This window comes from Hyperoodon ampullatus (genome assembly GCF_949752795.1).
Source record: "Hyperoodon ampullatus genome assembly, chromosome: 3".
Classification (NCBI taxonomy): domain Eukaryota; kingdom Metazoa; phylum Chordata; class Mammalia; order Artiodactyla; family Ziphiidae; genus Hyperoodon; species Hyperoodon ampullatus.
In genome coordinates this window covers 36,348,481-36,368,934 of record NC_136916.1, presented here as the reverse complement: position 1 = coordinate 36,368,934, position 20,454 = coordinate 36,348,481, and the positions used below count along the sequence as shown (strand labels likewise).

General features: G+C 41.8%; 1 protein-coding gene across 2 annotated transcripts in view; it reads left to right on the top strand.

The window, feature by feature from the left end:
* The window catches only part of PDE8A (phosphodiesterase 8A), a gene marked incomplete at both ends in the record, with an annotated part of 152,574 nt that overhangs the window by 54,585 nt on the left and 77,535 nt on the right, over positions 1-20,454 (top strand). For both annotated transcript variants that reach the window (XM_079700005.1, XM_079700004.1), the window contains 2 exons: positions 15,038-15,094; positions 16,904-17,094. In XM_079700005.1, coding sequence (XP_079556131.1) covers positions 15,038-15,094; positions 16,904-17,094 — 248 coding nt within the window. The remainder of the gene's footprint in view (positions 1-15,037; positions 15,095-16,903; positions 17,095-20,454) is intronic.

Sequence of the window (20,454 nt, the reverse complement as noted above, 5' to 3'; positions counted from 1 at the left end):
GCAGCAAGAGGGGGCTACTCTTCGTTGTAGTGTGTGGGCTTCTCATTGCAGTGGCTTCTCTTGTTTTGGAGCACGGGCTCTAGGTGCGCGGGCTTCAGTAGTTGTGGCACACGGTCTCAGTAGTTGTGGCTCACGGGCTCTAGAGCACAGGCTCCGTAGTTGTGGTGCACGGGCTTAGTTGCTCCACGACATGTGCGATCTTCCCAGACCAGGGCTCAAACCTGTGTCCCCTGCATTGGCAGGCAGATTCTTAACCACTGCGCCACCAGGGAAGTCCATGTACCACATCTTCTTATCCATTCATCTGTCAATGGACATTTAGGTTGCTTCCATGTTTTGGCTATTGTAGACAGCGCTGCAGTGAACATTGGGGTGCATGTATCCTTTCAAACTGTGGTTTCCTCCAGATATATGCCTAGGAGTAGGATTGCGGGATCACATGGTAGCTCTATTTTTAGTTTTTTAAGGTACCTCCATACTGTTCTCCATAGTGGGTATACCAGTTTACATTCCCACCAACAGCGTAGGAGAGTTCCCTTTTCTCCACACCCTCGCCAGCATTTCTTGTTTGTAGATTTTTTGATGATGGCCATTCTGACTGGTGTGAGGTGCTCTCTCATTGTAGTTTTGATTTGCATTCCTCTAATAATTAGCAATGTTGAGCATCTTTTCTTGTGCCTCTTGGCCATCTGTATGTCTTCTTTAGAGAAATGTCTATTCAGGTCTTCTGCCCATTTTTTGATTGGGTTGTTTGTTTTTTTGATATTAAACGACATGAGCTGTTTGTATATTTTGGAGACTAATCCCTTCTTGGTTACATCGTTTGCAAATATTTTCTCCCATTCTGTGGGTTGTCTTTTCATTTTGTTTATGGTTTCCTTAGCTGTGCAAAAACCTTTGAGTTTAATTAGGTCCCATTTGTTTATTTTGTTTTTATTTCCATTACTCTAGGAGATGGATTGAAAAAGATATGGCTGCGATTTTTGTCAAAGAGTGTTCTGCCTATGTTTTCCTCTAAGAGTTTTATAGTATCCGGTCTTAAATTTAGGTCTTTAATCCATTTTGAGTTTACTTTTGTGTATGGTGTTAAAGAATGTTCTAATTTCATTTATTTTTAAGTGTAGCTGTCCAGTTGTCCCAGCACCATTTATTGAAGAGACTGTCTTTTCTCCATTGTATAGCCTTGCCTCCTTTGTTGTAGATTAATTGACCATAGGTGTGTGTGGGTTTATTTCTGGGCTTTCTGTCCTGTTCCACTGATCTGTATTTCTGTTTGTGTTCCACTACCATACCGTTTTGATGATTGTAGCTTTGTAGTATAGTCTGAAGGCCGGGCGCCTGATTCCTCCAACTCTGTTTTTCTTTCTGAAGATTGCTTTGGCTATTCGGGATCTTTTGTGTCTCCATACAAATTTTAAGATTTTTTTGTTCTAGTTCTATGAAAAATGCCATTGGTAATTTGATAGTGATTGCACTGAATCTGTAGATTGCCTTGGGTGGTTTAGTCATTTTGACAATATTGATTCTTCCAAAGAAGGACACTACATAATGATCAAGGGATCAATTCAAGAAGAAGATACAACAATTATAAATATATATGCACCCAATATAGGAGCACCTCACTATATAAGGCAAATATTAACAGTCATAAAAGGAGAAATCAACAGTAACACAATAATAGTGGGGGACTTTAACACCCTACTTTCATCAATGGACAGATCATCCAGACAGAAAATCAATAAGTAAACACAGGCCTTAAATTACACATTAGACCAGATGGACTTAATTGATATTTATAGAGCATTGCATCCAAAAACAGCAGAATGCACATTTTTCTCCAGTGCACATGGAACATTCTGCAGGATTGATCGTGTGTTGGGCCACAAAACGAGCCTCAGGAAACTTAAGAAAATTGAAATCATATCAACCATCTTTTCTGACCACAGCACTTTGAGATTAGAAATCAACTACAAGAAAAAGGCTGTAAAAACCACAAACTCATGGAGGCTAAGCAGTATGCTACTAAACAACCAATGGATCACTGAAGAAATCAAAGAGGAAATCAAAAAATACCTAGAGACAAATGAAAACATAAGCACGATGATCCAAAAACCTATGGGACGCAGCAAAAGCAGTACTAACAGGGAAGTTTATAGCAATACTGTACAATCTTATCTCAGGAAACAAGAAAAATCACAAATAAACAAACTAACCTTACACCTAAAGCAACTAGAGAGAGAAGAAGAAACAAAACCCAAAGTTAGTAGAAGGAAAGATATCATAAAGATCAGAGCAGAAATAAATGAAATAGAAACGAAGAAAACAATAGAAAAGATTAATGAAACTAAAAGCTGGTTCTTTGAAAAGATAAACAATATTGATAAACCTTTAGCCAGACTCATCAAGAAAAAGAGGGAGAGGACTCAAAGCAATAAAATAAGAAATGAAAAAGGAGAAGTTACAATGGACACCACAGAAATACAAAGGATCGTTAGAGACTACTACAAGCAACTATATGCCAATAAAATGGACAACCTGGAAGAAATGGACAAATTCTTAGAAAGGTACAACCTTCCAAGACTGAACCAGGAAGAAATAGAAAATATGAACTGACCAATCACAAGTACTGACATTGAAACTGTGATTTAAAAACTCCCAACAGGGGGCTTCCCTGGTGGCGCAGTGGTTGAAAATCCGCCTGCCGATGCAGGGGACACGGGTTCGTGCCCTGGTCCGGGAGGATCCCACATGCCGCAGAGCAGCTGGGCCCATGAGCCATGGCTGCTTAGCCTGTGCGTCCGGAGCCTGTGCTCCGCAATGGGAGAGGCCACAACAGTGAGAGGCCCACATACCGCCGAAACCAAAAAAAAAAAACTCCCAACAGGGGAATTTCCTGGCAGTCCAGTGGTTAAGACTGTGCTTTCACTGCCGAGGGCCCGGATTCAGTCCCTGGTCGGGGAACTAAGATCCCGCAAGCTGTGCAGCAGCACAGCCAAAGGAAAACAAAAACCAAAACCTCCTAACAAACAAAAGTCCAGGACCAAATGGCTTCACAGGCGAATTCTATCAACATTTAGAGAAGAGTTAACACCTCTCCTTGTGAAACTATTCCAAAAAATTGCAGAGGAAGGAATACTCCCAAACTCATCTGTGAGGCCACCATCACCCTGATACCAAAAACAGACAAAGATACCACAAAAAAGAAAATTATAGGCCAATATCACTGATGAACATAGACGCAGAAATCCTCAACAAAATACTAGCAGTCTGAATCCAACAATACTATAAAAGGATCATACACCATGATCAAGTGGGACTTATCCAAGGGATGCAAAGATTCTTCAGTATTCGCAAATCAATCAGTGTGATACACCACATCAACAGACTGAGGAATAAAAACCATATGATCACTTCTACCAAACATTTAAGGAAGAAATTATACCAGTTCTCTCCAATCTCTTTCAGAAGATAGAAGGAGAGGGAATACTTTCTAACTCATTCTCTGAAGTCAGCATTTCCCTCATGCCAAAACCAGACAAAGACATTACAAGAAAAGAAAACTGTAGACCAACATCTCTCCTGAACATAGATGCAAAATTTTTCAACAGAATATTAGCAAATCAAATAAAAAAGATATAAACAGGCCCAGGTAAACAAGACTGGTCCTACATCAGAAAATTAATCCACAACATCAACTGACTAAAAAAGAAAAATCACATGATCATATCAGTAGACAGAGAAAACATTTGACAATCCAAAACCCATTCATGATAAAAGTTGCTCAGCGAACTAGGAGTAGAGGGGAACTCCCTCCACTTGATAAAGAATATCTGCAAAAAACCTACAGCTCATATCATACTTAAATGGTGAGAAACTTGAAGCTTTCCTGTTAAGATCAGGTACAGGGTAATGATGTCCCCTTTCACCACTTCTTTTTAACATCATACTGAAAGTCCTTGCTAATGCAAAAAGTCAAGAAAAGAATATAAAAGGTATACAGCTTGGGAAAGAAGACATAAAACTGTCATTGTTCACAGATGACATGATAGTCTGTATAGAAAATCCAAAACAGACAGAAGAACTCCGGAAACTAGTAAGTGGTTATAGCAAGGTTGCAGGATACACAGCTAATATACAGAAGTCAATTGCTTTCCTATATGCTAACAATGAGCAAGCAGAATTTGAAAATAAAAGCACAATACCATTTACATTAGCACCCAAAAAACAAATAAAAACTTAGGTATAAATCTAACAAAATATGTGCAAGATCTATATGAGGAAAACTAAAAAATTCTGAACAAAATCAAAGATGAACCAAGTAAATGGATAGATATTCCATGTTTGTGGGTAGGGAGGCTCAATACTGCCAAGATGTCAGTTCTTCCCAACTTGATCTATAGATTCAATGCAATCCCAGTCAAAATCTCAGCAAGTTAGTTTATGGATATTGACAAACTGATTAAAGCATTTACATGGAGAGGCAAAAGACCCAGAATAGCTATACAATATTAAAGAACAAAGTTGGAAGCCCAGAAATAGACACACATAAATAGAGCCAACTGATCTTTGACAAAGGAGCAAAGGCAATACAATGGAACAAAGATAGTCACTTCAACAAATGGTGCTGGAACAACTGGACAGCCATATCCAAAATAATGAATTTAGATACAGATGTCACACCCTTCGCAAAAAATAACTCAAGGTGGATCATAGGCCTAAAAGTAAAATGTAAAATTATAAAACTCCTAGAAGATAACATAGAAGAAGACCTAGATGACCTTGGTTATAGTGATGCTTTTTTAGATACAACACCAAAGATGTAATCCATGAAAGAAATAATTGATATGCTGGACTTCATTAAAATTAAAAACTTCTGCTCTGTGAAAGACAATATCAGAAGAATTAGAACACAAGCCACAGACTGGGAAAAATATTTGCAAAAGATGTGTCTGATAAGGGACTGGTGTCCAAAATATATAAAGAACTCTCAAAAATGCAACAATTAGAAAATGAACAATCTGATTAAAAAATGGGCCAAAGACCTTAACAGCTACCTCTGAAGAAGATATACAGATGGCAAATAAGCATATGAAAAGATGCCCAACATCGTGTGTCATCAGGGAAGTGCAGATTAAAACAACAGTAAGATACTACTCTGCACCTATTTAAATGGCCAAAATCTGGAACACTGACAACACCAGATGCTGACAAGGATGTGGAGCAACGGGGTTGGAGGCTGCAAACAGTGCTAGGGGGAATGCAAAATGGCATAGCCACTTTGGAAGACAGATAGGCAGTTTCTTAGAATACTAAACATACTCTTATCATACGATCTAGCAATTGCTCTCCTTGGTATTTACCCAAAGGAATTGAAAACATATCTGTACAAACACCTGCACAAGGATGTTTATAGCAACTTTATTCATAAGTGTCAAAACTTAGAAGCAACCAAGATGTCCTCCAGTAGGTGAATGGATAAATTTTGGTACATCCAGACAGTGGAATATTATTCAATACTAAAAGGAAATGAGCTATCAAGCCACAAAAAAGACATGGAGGAACCTTAAATCCGTATTACTAAGTGAAAGAAGCCAATATGAAAAGGCTACATACTTGTATGATTCCAACTATATGGTAGTCTAGAAAAGCAAAAAACTATGGAGACAATAAGAAGATAAATGGTTGCCAGTGGTAGGGGGTGGGGAGAGATGAACAGGTAGAGTACAGAGGATTTTTAGGGCAGTGAAAATACTCTATAGGATATTATAATGGATACACATCACTGTATATTTGTCCAAACCCATAGAATGTACAACACCAAGAGTGAACCCTAAGGTAGAGTATGGATTTGGGGTGATTATGATGTGTCAGTGTAGGTTCATCCTTGGTTAAAAAATATATTGTCTGGTGAGTGATGTTAATGATGGCAGAGGCTGTGCCTGTGTGGGGGCAGGGGGTATAATGGAAATCTTTGTACCTCCCTCTTAATTTTGTTGTAAACCTAAAACTACTCTGAAAAAAGTCTTAAAAATATATTTAGTTTGGAGGATGTAGATATACATTTAAAAAATATAAATACCAGACAACTTCTGGTCAAGATTTTACCTTAGGACTTCCTTGGTGGTGCAGTGGTTAAGAATCCGCCTGCCAATGCAGGGGACACGGGTTCGAGCCCTGGTCCGGGAAGATCCCACATGCCGCAGAGCAACTAAGCCCGTGCGCCACGGCTACTGAGCCTGCGCTCTAGAGCCTGCGAGCCACAACTGCTGAGCCCACGTGCTGCAACTACTGAAGTCTGCACACTCTGAGGCCTGCGTGCCACAACTTTCAGTTTGGAAACCCACTTTCTGTCAAAACCTACGTTTTTAGCTTCCATACCTAGTAAGGATTTCTTCATTGCTCTAGAACCAAACCAGGGGCATCGTGAATGCTCATGCATCCCCTTTCACTAGTGATAATGGCTACTAGCTATGGAGCACTTAACTGTATGCCAGGCGCCATGCAGAGAGCTGCATATCTGTTACTCATTTCATCTTCACAGTCACTAATTTCCAGGTGAGATTTAGCAAAGTGAAGAAACTTGCCTAAAGTTACAGTTTTTTAGGGGAGAGGGGTCAGAGTTCAAACCCCTATGTGTCCCACCTCAGGAATACTGGTGAAGGGAAGTTTGGATGATTCTGGATAATTCACTGTGTTGCGTGGGTTGTCATTCTCAGTGTAATCCCCTTCAGACAGTTGAGGTCCATTAAGCAAACCCAGTAAAATCTAGGCTGGGGCTTGCAGTTGTGTTGGTGGGAGTGGTCAGGTAGGCGGGCAAGCAGCTGTGGAGCCTTCTGAATAAGGCTCACTGCTGTCTGAGTGTGCAGGGTGTGAGATAAACATGACTGATAAATGTAAATACGCCTGAAATAGACTTGTCCCAGAGAGAGGCAGGATGCTAATTTATTAGTTGGAATATTCCTTTTGATATCTAGATCATCCATGCCTGCTGGATTCAGTTTTTCTCTGGGAGGGAGCTGAATCGATAGCACTGAGTTCCCAACCTCTGGCTTCCCTCTGCTGGGCTGCCTGTACACCCTACCCTCCTCATTCTGACGGGAAGATCCAAGTGGTCAGTCTCCTCTTTTTGGAGGGGGTGGGGAAGAAGTAGAGTCGGTCTTGCCTCCATGATGTTATAGCTAGATTTCTGCAGTTGTATTTGAGGATTCTTAAATTTCACTGACACAGTGAAAGAGAGGCTCATGGGTTGGGTTAATCCTTCAGTTGGCTACCCTCAATTTTTCTGGGTTGATCTGTTTTCACCTTCAGAGGCAGTCTTCTTGCAGGGTTTCTAGAAAACCTTTATTTGTCCCCTGTATCACCTACATTTAATATAACATTTAAGAAGTGGGTCCTATTTTGTACAGTATTTCAAGGTACTGTGATGTTAATGGTTCTTATTAGAGATTACCCTAAGTGCTCTGAAAGAAACAGCTCCTTGGAAAAATACAGTTGTTTTTTGTTTGTTTGTTTTTTTGTGGTACGCGGGCCTCTCACTGTTGTGGTCTCTCCCGCTGCGGAGCACAGGCTCCCGACGCGCAGGCTCAGCGGCCATGGCTCACGGGCCCAGCCACTCCACGGCATATGGGATCTTCCTGGACCGGGGCACGAACCCGTGTCCCCTGCATTAGCAGGCGGACTCTCAACCACTGCGCCACCAGGGAAGCCTGGAAAAATATAGTTTTAAAAATCCCTCTCTGTGTGTAAAATTATAGTTTCATAGCAAAAACTTCTTGGAAAACCTTTTCTGTAGATATTTAGAATTTATTGGGCATTTGCTCACTGTCAGGAATTGTGATAAGCTCTTTAAGTAGTTCATTTAATCCAGACACCATTTTTTGCCCTGCACTGTGGGTTTGGGAAAAAAGGACCTGAACAGTTTCACCCTAGCATGTGACTTCATTTTGGCATCCAATTGAGGTAACATATAAAAGGCTTCTTGTAAATATGTGCTGTTTAAATTGACTGAAGGGCATATTAAGACCAGGTAAGGGGAGAAAAAAGAGACTGGGACATTGAGGATGGATAATGGAGTATTTTGCTTGCTCTGGGAGAAGGACCAGGGGAAGCGGCTAGGAAGGAGCTTTGCCTCAGGGTAGATCTTGGTGCCATCTTGTGGGTGGATCTGGAAAGGACCAAGCAGATCCACACCAGCTTCTACTAGGATGCCCTGCAGAACCCCAAATTTCCACACAACACTGACATAAAACTTCAAGTCAGATATCAGAATTCTGGTCTGGGAATCGATGGATTTGGTTGTGTTCTCTCCATCAGCAAGTCCTGATCACTCCACCTGCAAAACACACCCCAGATTCATCTACTCATCTCCGTGGCAACTGCTAGGCCAGGCTACCATCCTCTCTCACTTGAACTACTACAGAAGCTTCCTTACTGCCTCTTTGCCTCTACTCTCACTCTCTCACTGACTGTTCTCCACAGGTAGCCAAAGGGATCATTCATTCATTTATTTTATTATTATTATTATTATTGGCTGCACTGCACGGTATGCAGGATCTTAGTTCCCCGACCAGGGGTCAAACCCGGGCCCCCTGCATTGGGAGCGTGGAGTCTTAACCACTGCACTGCCAGGGAAGTCCCCAAAGGGATCTTAAAAAAATAAAAATCAGATCATATCATTCCCTTGTATAAAACTTTCTAGTGGCTCTTCATGAAATTTAGAATAAAACCCAGTTTCCTTGTTCTGGCTTAGAAAGCTCCGCATCTTACAGCTCCTGCCTAGCCGTGAGCTCATCTCGGCACTCTTCCCCCTCCTTTCCTCAAATGTCCACCCTGTTCCCACCTTAGGTCCTGCGCTCTGCCTGGTGCTCCCTCCTCCACTCCTGGCGTGGCTGACTCCCCATCATTCAGATCTCACCTTCCACAGTGCCCCCTCAGAGAGGCCTTCCTTGACTCTGATTCAAAACAGCAACCCAGTTACTCTCTGTCAAACCCCTCCCTGCTGTGTAGCAATATTATCTGTCTTGTTCTCTGTTGAATGCCTAGTGCCTAGGAAACCATCTGACACACAGTGAGTGTTCAACAAAGATTTGTCAAATGGATGGATGCTGCTTTCCAGGTTCTTGGTCTTATTTCAGCTAGATGCAGGTTAGGGTCAGGTAACTTTAGGCCTTTCCCATTGAAGGATGAGAAGACCACAGGGGGCTTCCCTGGTGGCACAGTGGTTAAGAATCCTCCTGCCAATGCAGGGGACACAGGTTCACGCCCTGGTCCGGGAAGATCCCCCATGCCGCGGAGCAACTAAGTCCGTGTGCCACAACTACTGAGCCTGCGCTCTGGAGCCCGCGAGCCACAACTACTGAAGCGCACGCGCCTAGAGCCCGTGCTCTACAACAAGAGAAGCCACCGCAATGAGAAGCCCGCGCACTGCAACGAAGAGTAGCCCCCGCTCGCCGCCACTAAAGAAAGCCTGCGCACAGCAACGAAGACCCAACGCAGCCAAAAATAAATAAATAAATTTATTATTTTAAAAAAAAAAGACCACAGGAATTAAGTTCCTGTAAATTGGGCCCAGTTCCCACAAATTGGGCCCAGTTCCCACCATTGCCACTTACCAGCACTTTAATAATACGGCTCTGAGCTTCAGTTTGGTCATCAATAAAATGGAGTTAATGAGCTTCCCTTACTCATAGGGTAAGGACTAAATTGGATTTAAATATGATTGGAAGCAAAGTCTTTAGCACATACTAGACACCTTCTTTCTATATTAAATCTGCACCATGTTGTCATAATTTACGTTTTCCCCTCCTTCTACTCAGGACAGTGTAGGCATTTGGTCTTTGCACTCCCAGTACCTACCTCTGTGCTTGGCTTATAACATAGTAAGTGGTCCACAAATGTCTGGGTTAATTTTGACTCTCCTCACCTAAGAACTGGTGTCTCCTGACTCTTGTCCAGGCTGTGCCCCTTTGATCAATTTACCACTCTTTGCCCAGAGAGAGACAAGATGGCCACTGGCTGTACAGGGAAAGCCTGGAGGGATAGTATGGCTCAAGACAAAATCTGATTTATGTCTTTGCTATAGTTCCTAGGTTTGTAAACAATTAATATAAATCGATCCCAGCATAGCTTTCTGTTTCTAATAAAGGGATGTAGGAAAAAGATAGATCACATGATTCTTTTGTGGTTCCTAGTGCTTAGGCTTTTCCTAAGATTGCTTCCTTCCTTTGTGTTCCTTTACAATATAAAATATATATGAAAATACTTTGAAAACTGGAAATGCTGTATTATATACATGTGTATATGTATAAGCTGGTATGAGTATGATTTTTAGATAAATGATTGGTTCAAAAAGATTAGCTCATTGTAAAGCAATTATACTCCAATAAAGATGTTAAAAAATAAATATATTACATTTTCAAAAGACTTAATAAAATAAAAATTTTAATACAGAGATAACAAAAAGTTTAGCTGTTGAGTAAACGTTCATTCAGAAGTGTTTTTTGAATGTCTGCCATGTGCTAGGCACCGTTTTGGGTATTGGAAATATAGCAATAAATAAAGCAGATAATCCCTGTCTTTGTAGAACTTGAATTCTCATGGGAGAGACACTCCTTTAATAAGAAGATAATAAAATATGTAGTGGGGCAAATGGTAACTAAAGCTGCAGGAAAAAAAAAAAAAAGCAGGCAAGGGATAAGGGAGGGTCAGGGGAGTAGAATATTTAGACAGGTTGGAATTATATATCTCTTTCCTCTCCTACCCCCACTGGTGATCAAGATTCGTAACTTAGTAACTTTGCCCTGCAGTTAGGTCAGTTAGGCAAACAAAAGAAAACTGATAGGTGGTTCATCAAGGTGTCTAATAATAATGTATTTCATATTTGCATCAGCTATATTAGCAAAAAATTACTTTAAAATAGTAAAATACAAACAGACATCATCCTTATCTGATATCCCAATTTAACAGTCTTTTTTAAACAATAAATCTTAACAAATATATAAATACTTAAAAACCCAAAAGACTAAATTCAACAACTTGTATAATTACTGATATCAGTTCATGAATATATTATTGTTCCTGTATTACCTAAAAATATCAGTTGCTTTTGAAGCTGAAAGCTATTATTAAAACTGATTTGAAAATGACTATTCCCTTCTAAATATTAATGTGAAAAATAAATAATTATTAAGAGGGCTATGGCCTGAAGCATTAGGTCAGTTTGATTCTGATTTTCATACACAAAGAAAGGATGAATGCACGAATTCTAGTAGTTCCGATCCCCTTATCCAGAGCAGTTGGGAAGTTGTTTACTCTTTGAGGGCCCACTGCTGACGTCTGCTCACTGAGTAATGTCATCAGATTTCCTGGTGGTGGTTATTCTGGGGGGGGGCAGTGGTAAGCAGTTGTCCGGCTCTGCTGGGACACTGCTTGACAGAGGTCCTGAGAGCCGGATATACCCCGTAGACAGGATGTAAGGTTAAAATGCAATCTAGTTAAGTAAATAAAGAAAGTATTCAATGGTAAAATAGAATTGCTGAAACATTAATGTTTTAAAATGATGCTGCTAAAATTATACTGAGGTAGAATCCATGCTCTTTAAAAAATTAATCTATAACTTATTTTATTTCTTAGAATTAATGTGGTGGTGAGTTATTTTTACAAGTTGAGATCATAAAGTTACGCTGTCCTTTGTTTGTAAAAGTTATTTCACCCACTTTGGGTGTAGACCATGTACTCAGAATTGTTTTCCCAGGAAGAATGAGACTTTTGCCCTTAGCTGTCCATTCTTTTTATTATTTATTTATTTATTTAACATCTTCATCGGAGTATAATTGCTTTACGTTGTTGTGTTAGTTGCTGCTGTATAACAAGGTAAATCAGCTATACGTATACACATATCCCCATATCCCCTACCGCTGTGTCTCCCTCCCACTCTCTCTATCCCACCCCTCTAGGTGGTCACAAAGCACCAAGCTTATCTCCCTGTGCTATGCAGCTGCTTCCCACTAGCTATCTGTTTTACATTTGGTAGGGTATATATGTCCATGCCACTCTCTCACTTCGTCCTAGCTTACCTTTCCCCCTCCCTGTGTCCTCAAGTCCATTCTCTACATCTATGACTTTATTCCTGTCCTGCCCCTAGGTTCTTCAGAACCACTTTTTTTTTTTTAGATTACATATATATGTGTTAGCATATAGCCGTCCATTCTTTTTTTTTTTTTTTTTTTTTTTTTTTTTTTTTTTTTTTTGCGGTACGCAGGCCTCTCACTGTTGTGGCTTCTCCCATTGCGGAGCACAGGCTCCGGACGCGCAGGCCCAGTGGCCATGGCTCACGGGCCCAGCCGCTCCGCGGCATGTGGGATCTTTCCGGACCGGGGCACGAACCCGTGTCCCCTGCATCGGCAGGCGGACTCTCAACCACTGCGCCACCAGGAAAGCCCCGTCCATTCTTTTATCTTGTCCCTCAGCTTGTGACCGACACTATATAGTATGTATTTTTTAAAATCAAGCTAGTCGTTAACATTTTAAAGTTTTATTAATTATTATAGCCTTTAGCTTATTTTTCTCCTCCTGGTTTCCTTAAGTTTGTACTGTTGACTTTCTCAAATTTAGTGATTTGAAAGCTTAGTATATTTACTTAATTCTTGTTTCATGACAGAAAGATCTAAGACTGTGAATTTTGCCTCTGAGTAAAATTTACTAGTATCTGTAGGTTTTATTACATGATATTCTCATTTTTATTATTTTCCAAGCAATCTGTAGGCATAGTTTGCATTTCCCTCTCTGATCCGGCAGTTGTATGAGTTTAAAAATTTCCAAGGAGGGGGTATTTCTTAACTTATGTTTTTAATTTTGGTTTGATTGCCTTATGGTTGGAAATAAAAGCTGTACAAGGAATATATTTTAAAGTTTTCTTTGTGACCTAGTATATGTTTTTACGATATTCATAAATATTTTCTTTCTCTCCGTTCAGACTTTATCTTTTGTCTCCTTGATCCTTCATAGCAAATTTCATGAGTATCCTCTGTGAGAGGCTGCAGCCGCCGTTTCACACAGAGGACCCAAGTGCTGTCCAACAACCGCTTCATCCTGGGCAGTGGCACAGCCCTCCTGTTGATGGGTTTTCTGGTTTCTTTTGTGCAACTCCACCCTCCCCCAACACTGTAGAAAATCAGCAAAATGATTTCCCTTCTTTTTCTTTTTCCTGTCATTTTCTTCCTTCTCTTTCTTTTTCCTGAGTAGTTTCACTGTCTTCTCCAAGCAGTAGGCCTGTATCATTTCTTGTTCTTTCCTTCATTCATTTCTTTAAACTTTGTTCATAAAAACCAACAAAGTCATTGTTCAGATTGATCTCTCTCGGTGCCTCTTGCCTTCCTTCTCACTGCACTGTGGGAGTATGATTATGTAGATAGAGCACATCTCTCTCTTTTAAGACTCTCTTGGACCTCCTGGATCATATTCCATCAGAAATTCTGGCTTTGGCATCCAGCTGTGCCTCTGGATGAGGCCGGCCTGTGACTGCCCAGCTCTGGAGGATAGACGGTGCTGTGGGATGTCTGGGCTCACCCTTCCACCCTACTGCAAAGCCCTCCTCAGTCTCAGGTCTAGAGTAGTAGCGACCCTCATTCTCACACCTTCTGAGAGATGAAGTTACTACAAAGCAAATCAGAAACTGAGCCAGTGTCCCATAATTAGTAGACATCAGCTTCTAGCAGTTAAAAATATACATGGACTTCCTCCATCACTAAGCAGGTTTTGTTGCATGTGTTTACTGTAGGAGAGATCACTGCTTGAGGGGAGAGATGGGAGGTAGCAGGCAGTTAGGAAGTATCTTGTGGGAAGGTTTATAGATCTAGTTCTGCTGCTGCTGTGTTTTAGGTATGAAATCACACCGTCACCCAGAGGCCTGGAGTAGGGTAGGGATCCCCTCAACACATATATACAGTGTTTCTGGAAAAATTGCAAAATGTGTCTCTTCCTCCAGGTAGCAACCCAAGGCCCAGGGTTCATGGCTTGGGGCTGGATTTTAGCTCTCCATTCTCCCTCTCTTGTGCTCCTTTGTTCAGTGCACAGACTTCCCAAACCTTCCAGTGGCCCTGGGTTTGCAGCACAGTTTATAGAACTAAACAGACTGGTCAGTGGAATCCCAGCTGCCACTTGCTGCTGTGTGGCCTTAAACAAAGTACTTGGAACCTCAGCTTTCCAATGTAAACTCTCAGCATGTTGCAAAGGTTCAGCGAGATAATGTATGTTCAGCCCTTAGCACAGTGCCCAGTATATGCTGAGCCCTCCATTGGCGCTATGATTCTATTACTTGTTGGGGTTTGGTTATGACACTGTATTTATCTTTGTGTGTTGGTGTTAAGTTCTCAAATAGATAAGCTTTTTTTTTTGGCTGCGCCACAAGGCTTGTGGGATCTTAGTTCCCCGAACAGGGATCAAACCCGGGCCCGCTGCAGTGAGAGTACAGAGTCCTAACCACTGGACCACCAGGGAATTTCCCAATAAGCATTTATTGATAAGCACTGTGCTTGTCTGTAAAATGAAAGTGTTAACCGTTTCTCAACAAGGAGTCTTTGAGGTCCCATGGTTCTGATAGCTGGATTTCATTTTTTTTGTGTGCCATTTTAGATGTAAGATTTCATTGTCCATCAGGGGAAAGATGGGAGTAGACATGGAAGAAACCAGTGTTTGTTCGGTGTCTAATCTTTGGGGGCTCTTTATATTGTAATCTCACCTGATCTCTGTAACACATGAGGAATTGAGGCCGAAGGTTGGGTAATTCACTTAGAGTCACACACAGCTAGGAAAAGAAAAGCTGGGATCAGACCCATTTTATGTGTCCTTCTCTGCTCTCCACCTTTCCTGGGGTTTATAAGGAGATAACTGAGATCCCTGTGTCTAATAAGTATTTACGTAATTTTTCTCTAGAGTAGAAATTTCATTTTCATCTGTGGCACTGATGAGAGAAAAATTTAAGCAAGCTTATCTTTTTTTTTTTTTTCTTTTCATTTTTAAGCAGATCTTTTTCTTGCAGGTAGCAGTAGCTGATATACAATTTGGCCCCATGAGATTTCATCCAGATCAGCTCCAGGTAAAAATATACCATGCTGTACTTTTCACCTTGATTTTCTTTAAAGACGGGGAGGGAGAGGGTCTAAAGTTATACATTGAAAATAATCTTCTGTTTTAGATAAAATACTGGATCAATGTTGAACTCCCTGAACTTGATAGCAGTACTACAGTTATATTAGGGAATGTACTTTTCTTAGAAATACACATTGAGGTATTTAGAGATGAAATGTCTGCAACCTACTTTAAAAGTTTCAGCAATAAAATAATATGTATAATTGTGTGTGCGTGTACATGTGTAGTATGTATGTGGAGAGAGAGAGAAAGCAAAGGTGGCAAAATGTTAACAATTGATGAAACTAGAAGAATGGTGTTCTAGCATTTATTGTCATTCATGACTTTTTGTAGGTTTGAAATTTTCCAATATAGAGAGTAAAAGCATGGTCTACTCTATGTTACTGAATCAGCTGTAGCAGAGAGAAAATATAAATTTTCTAATCCAAAATATTAAACAAAATAACCAATTGAAATTTAGCTCCAGCGTTACTTGATGCTTCCTGTACACAAACGCATGCTCACTGTTACATTTTTTAAAATGTGAAAAGGACTGGCAGAAATGTGCTCTTGGGACTTCCCTGGTGGTCCAGTGGTTAAGACTCCACGCTCCCAACGCAGGGGGCCTGGGTTTGATCCCGGGTCAAGGAAGTAAGATCCCACATGCTGCGCAGCACAGAAGAAATGTGCTCTCTTAACTCTTTGCACTTGTGATATTTGTGCACCTGGGTAAGTTTAGAGGGACTGAGTCTTGGGGAATGGGGTTTCTGTCAGCTTTGCAGTCTCTTTCCCTTAGGCTGTCCCACCTTGACTGTACCACGTACCACAGTTGCCCCCTGTTAGTCAGTCTGAGTGTGAAGGGATGGAGCAGTGCACTCCTGCCCCAGGTTTGGCGCAGGGGAAAGGCATCAGACGCAGGCATCGCCCATCCAGGCCAGGCGCGAGGACAGCCAGCTGTGTCTTGCACCTGGTGCTATTCTTGTGTCACTAAGCAGGCAGTTTTTGAATTGTAACATTGTGGTCTACTTTAAGTCTCCTCTCTTATAATCAAAGTAATTTTTTTTTAACTTGGAGGAATTACATAAAGTCTTGAGTCAGAATATTTAAATGTATTATTTAAAGTATTAAGTATTCTGGGAGTTTGACTGCAATATTGGTGTTTGCCATCTAAGGACTTACCTAGTTAACTTACTGTTAACTAAAATAAATATTTGTGGTGTTTTTTTTTTTTTTTTTTTTTTTTGCGGTACGCGGGCCTCTCACTGTTGTGGCCTCTCCCGTTTTGGAGCACAGGCTCCGGACGCGCAGGCTCAACGGCCATGGCTCACGGGCCCAGCCGCTCCATGGCATGTGGGATCTTCCTGGACCGGGGCACGAACCCCTGTCCCTTGCATTGGCAGGAGGACTCTCAACCACTGCGCCACCAGGGAAGCCCAATATTTGTGTTTTTTAATTGATTCAGTTTTAGGATAAAGTACTTAATCAAGTCTTTGTTGAGTTCTTCCAGTGGGCTTATTAGCAAAAGAAATAAGCATATGATCCATGCACTGACTTCCAGACTAAGAACAGATAGAATAACACTCATTTCAGGGAGCTGAGTGATAACGTCCCAGAGTTACATGTAGGAAAAGGATTTACTCAACAGATCGTTATGCTCACATCTGAGTACTCGCCTTGAAAACACTTGGGAGTTTTCTGTGGCTTGTTAAGAAATGACAATTCTAACGACACCTTTTTTTTTTTTTTTTATAAAAGTGTTCATGCTTTTTTGATTCAGGTACTTTTAGTGTTTCCCAAAGAAGATAAGCAGTGTAATGGATTCTGTAGGGCATGTGAAAAAGCAGGGTTTAAGTGTACAGTTATCAAGGAGGCTCAGACGGCCCTTGCCTGTTTCCTGGACAGACATCATGACATCATCATCATTGACCACAGAAATCCCCAACAGCTGGACGGGGAGGTGCTGTGCAGGTAAGTCTGAGACTCAGGCCTCAAGAGTCCCGCTGGCATTTGTGACAGTAAACGCAGCCCCAAATACATGAGGTTAAATTCAGTGTCTTTTAAGTTGCCTTCCATGCAAGTAAAATAAGCAAGACATTAGAATATTATTATTTCTAGGAGGGATCTCTATCTCTTTTGTTTTGTTTTGCTTTGCTTAAAACAGTAAGAAAATCTGAATGTGAACCGTTAAGGGTTAAGATGAAATCCTGTATGTAATTAACCACAACTGTCACCTGCATAGTACTGCAACAAGAGTTATTATAGTTTTCTAGATGTTTTTACAGTTATAAAAAATTTGAAAATTGTCTTCTAATGTTAGGTGTATGTGCCTTGTTTCTCATAATTGCAGAATATCAATATCATGAGAGAGTTTGGGTAGCAGACATAAATCTAAGAAAAGTACTTTTTAAAGAAAGTCATTTGCTGCTGATGGAAGCAAGGCAAAAGTGAAATATCAATTTTATTTAAAAGAAAACTTTTATTTTGGGGAAGACAAATCATAATTTTAATATAATATAAAATTTTATAATGTATTAATTTTAAGGACATTTAAATGTTGACTTTTAGGAGATAGAAAAGATTGAAAACCAAATATAACAGGGGTTAAAAACTGAGCTGACAGGAAAATGACATCCTATCAGAAGGTTGTTTACAAGTACATGGTGATTTCATGTACTTGAGAGTTCACCTTTCATGTAGTCAGATGAGGTGGCTTTTACCCAGGTGTGATCCGCCTCCAGTAAAGCTTCCCTCTGGCCTTGCTCTGTGTTGCCTGCCATGCTGCCTGTGTTCCTTTCCTATTTCTGTCTGGTTGATGGCAGTTAGCCATTGTCACTATAGCCCAGATTTGTTTGATGTGTTATCTGACAGCACACCCATGAGGGATGTGGAGATGTGGAGAGAGCTCTGACCGTGGGTCCTATGCTCGGCTCTTCCCTTGCCCAGCTGCCTTTGGGTAACTCTCTGTCTTCTCTGAGGATGTGTTTTCTCAGCTGTAAATTTGGAACACTTGGTTTCCAAGATCCTTTCTCTCTCTAGCATTTGATGGATAGCACTCAGAGGAAGGGAAGAAAATATCTTAGTTATGTGGTGCTTTTAGTCTTGGTAGACTGCTGCTAGGCAGGAGAAATATCTAAGGAGAGCCAAAGAGCCCAAACAGAAAAGTTGAAGGGGGGTGAGGTGCCAAGGACACCTTGGCTTCCTTCACAGTCTTGTCCAGGTCCAAACCTGGCCACAGGTATGTGCTGGACGATGACATTCATACTCATAAAGATGGCTCTGCTAGACCGTCCTGTGTTATAAAAGAAAAACTAAGTTGCGGTAGTTATGGCCTGCTTTTTTTTATTGTGGTAAAATACACATAACATACAATTATGCTCCACTTTTTGAAGGAGGAGAAAGTACTGTTGTTACACATTTTGGGAATATTCTAAACAAATAGGGTAACTCATTCAGCAAATTTATAAATTTACAACTTATACAGTTTTAAAACAGAGAAAGTGACCTTGGTTGCTTAACATGTGGTTTTAGAGAAGCTTAGACTGTCATGAGTGCATGTCTTCTACCAAGTCCCCACCACCCTCCATCCAGCCTCTGATGGGGGTTAGGGTTTCCCAAGGGAGAGTTCTGAGTTTCATAAGTTCTCCTCCATGTTGAGTCCAGCTCTTTCCATATTTGGCCCCAGATTTCCAACATTTGAGGACAGGAGTGGTCTTTTCTGGTTGGAGCACATCCTCACTGCTGTCAGCGGCTCCTCACAGAGTGTGGTTTCATATTCCAGCCCCATCAAGGAGGCCTCCTCTGAGTACCTTCTTCCAGTCAAGATCTCTCGTAGGCGTGGCTCCCGAACCGAAAAGCTCACGGGTTTGGGTAGATGAGCGTAGAGTAAGCAGAGCCGTCACCCCCCTGTGTTAGCCAGAGAACAGACCTCTACAAAGACACCCCCGGTCACGCTCCTTTCCTGACAGCTGTGTCACAGCCCTGGCCAAGAATCTGAAGTCTTTCTCACTAGCTGTGTTCTACCACATCACTTTTGTCTTGTTGGCTGAGGATTTGGAGGACAAGGGGTGGGGGGAGTCCTTGTGGCATTTGGAGTGAGTTTTCTAGAGGCAAGAGTGGGCCCTGATTTACTTTCCTAGTCAGTTTCATCTCAGTTCTGGCCCTTACCTGGTTTATCTCCCTTAAGATCATCCCTTTTAAGGGTGCCTGCCCACTGTGGACTGTTCCTTCAAGGAATCTTTCCAGGCTGTCCCTCCTGAGCCTGCTCGCCCTCTCTCTCCACTTACACTGCTCGCTAAGAGACCTTAGCCCTGGCAGAGCCCCGTCTGTCCCTTCTGCTTCCTTTGGGGATACCTGATCAACACCCCCTGTGAAGGGTTTTTCATCAGTTGCTGATTTGTCTGAATGATTAGCATTCAGCTGTATCTCTCTACTGGGGACACATGGAACTCCTTACACTCCTTACCAGATGCCTTCCTAGGGGTTAGATATTCTGTGTCTGCGATATTTTCAAACTCACCAGTTGAGGGAACCCTACTTGGCAGGTCTTCTTGGTTCAGGACACTGTGCTTGTTACCAGAGCTACATAGGTGAATAAGACATGGTTCTTGCCTCTGAGGAACAAATGCTTTTGTTGGCGGGGGCAAGCGAGCGATTTCAGCACAGCTCATAGATGCCCACAGAGGAGGTATGCTGCGCGTGCCTGTGTCTAGGAGGGCTTCACAAGGGGGTGTTTGAGTTGAGTCCCAAAGGATAAGCGGGAGTTCTGAAAGGAAGGATGGTGGAGAAAACATTCTGGGTGGAGGAAGCAGCATGTATAGGACTGGGCAGGGTTTCCAGGGCTCCTCTGCCTGGTGTCAGGTGGCTGCTGGATCCAGCAGGTACGGGCCCTGGCCCAGGGTGAGGCTGGAGCAGCAGACGAGCCTGATCTGGAGGGCCTTGTGTGCTGAGCCAAAGGCTTTGGAGTCTGCCCTGTAGGCAGTTGAGACCCTGGCGTAGTCTACGTATTCTACGCAGGGGAGTGTCCAGAATGCACTGCCAGAGAGAGCACTGTGGCTGCCGCCTGGAGAGCGGAGAAGGAGATGGAAGGAGCGGAGGCCTGTCAGCCAGCTGTGAGGCTGAGGTCAGGGCCTCCTCCCAACTTCCTGTAGAGACAAAGACTGACCACAGCAATGAACGAACCAAAGATAAGATGACAGATATGTCGGAAGTTGGGAGACAGAAAAGGACAGAGATTCTCACTGTATCTCTTGTGCTATGGGGACCGATAAAGAAGCCTGTTCCTGGAATGTGCTCTGCATACTTCAGCCTCTGAAGCTGAAATTCCAATGG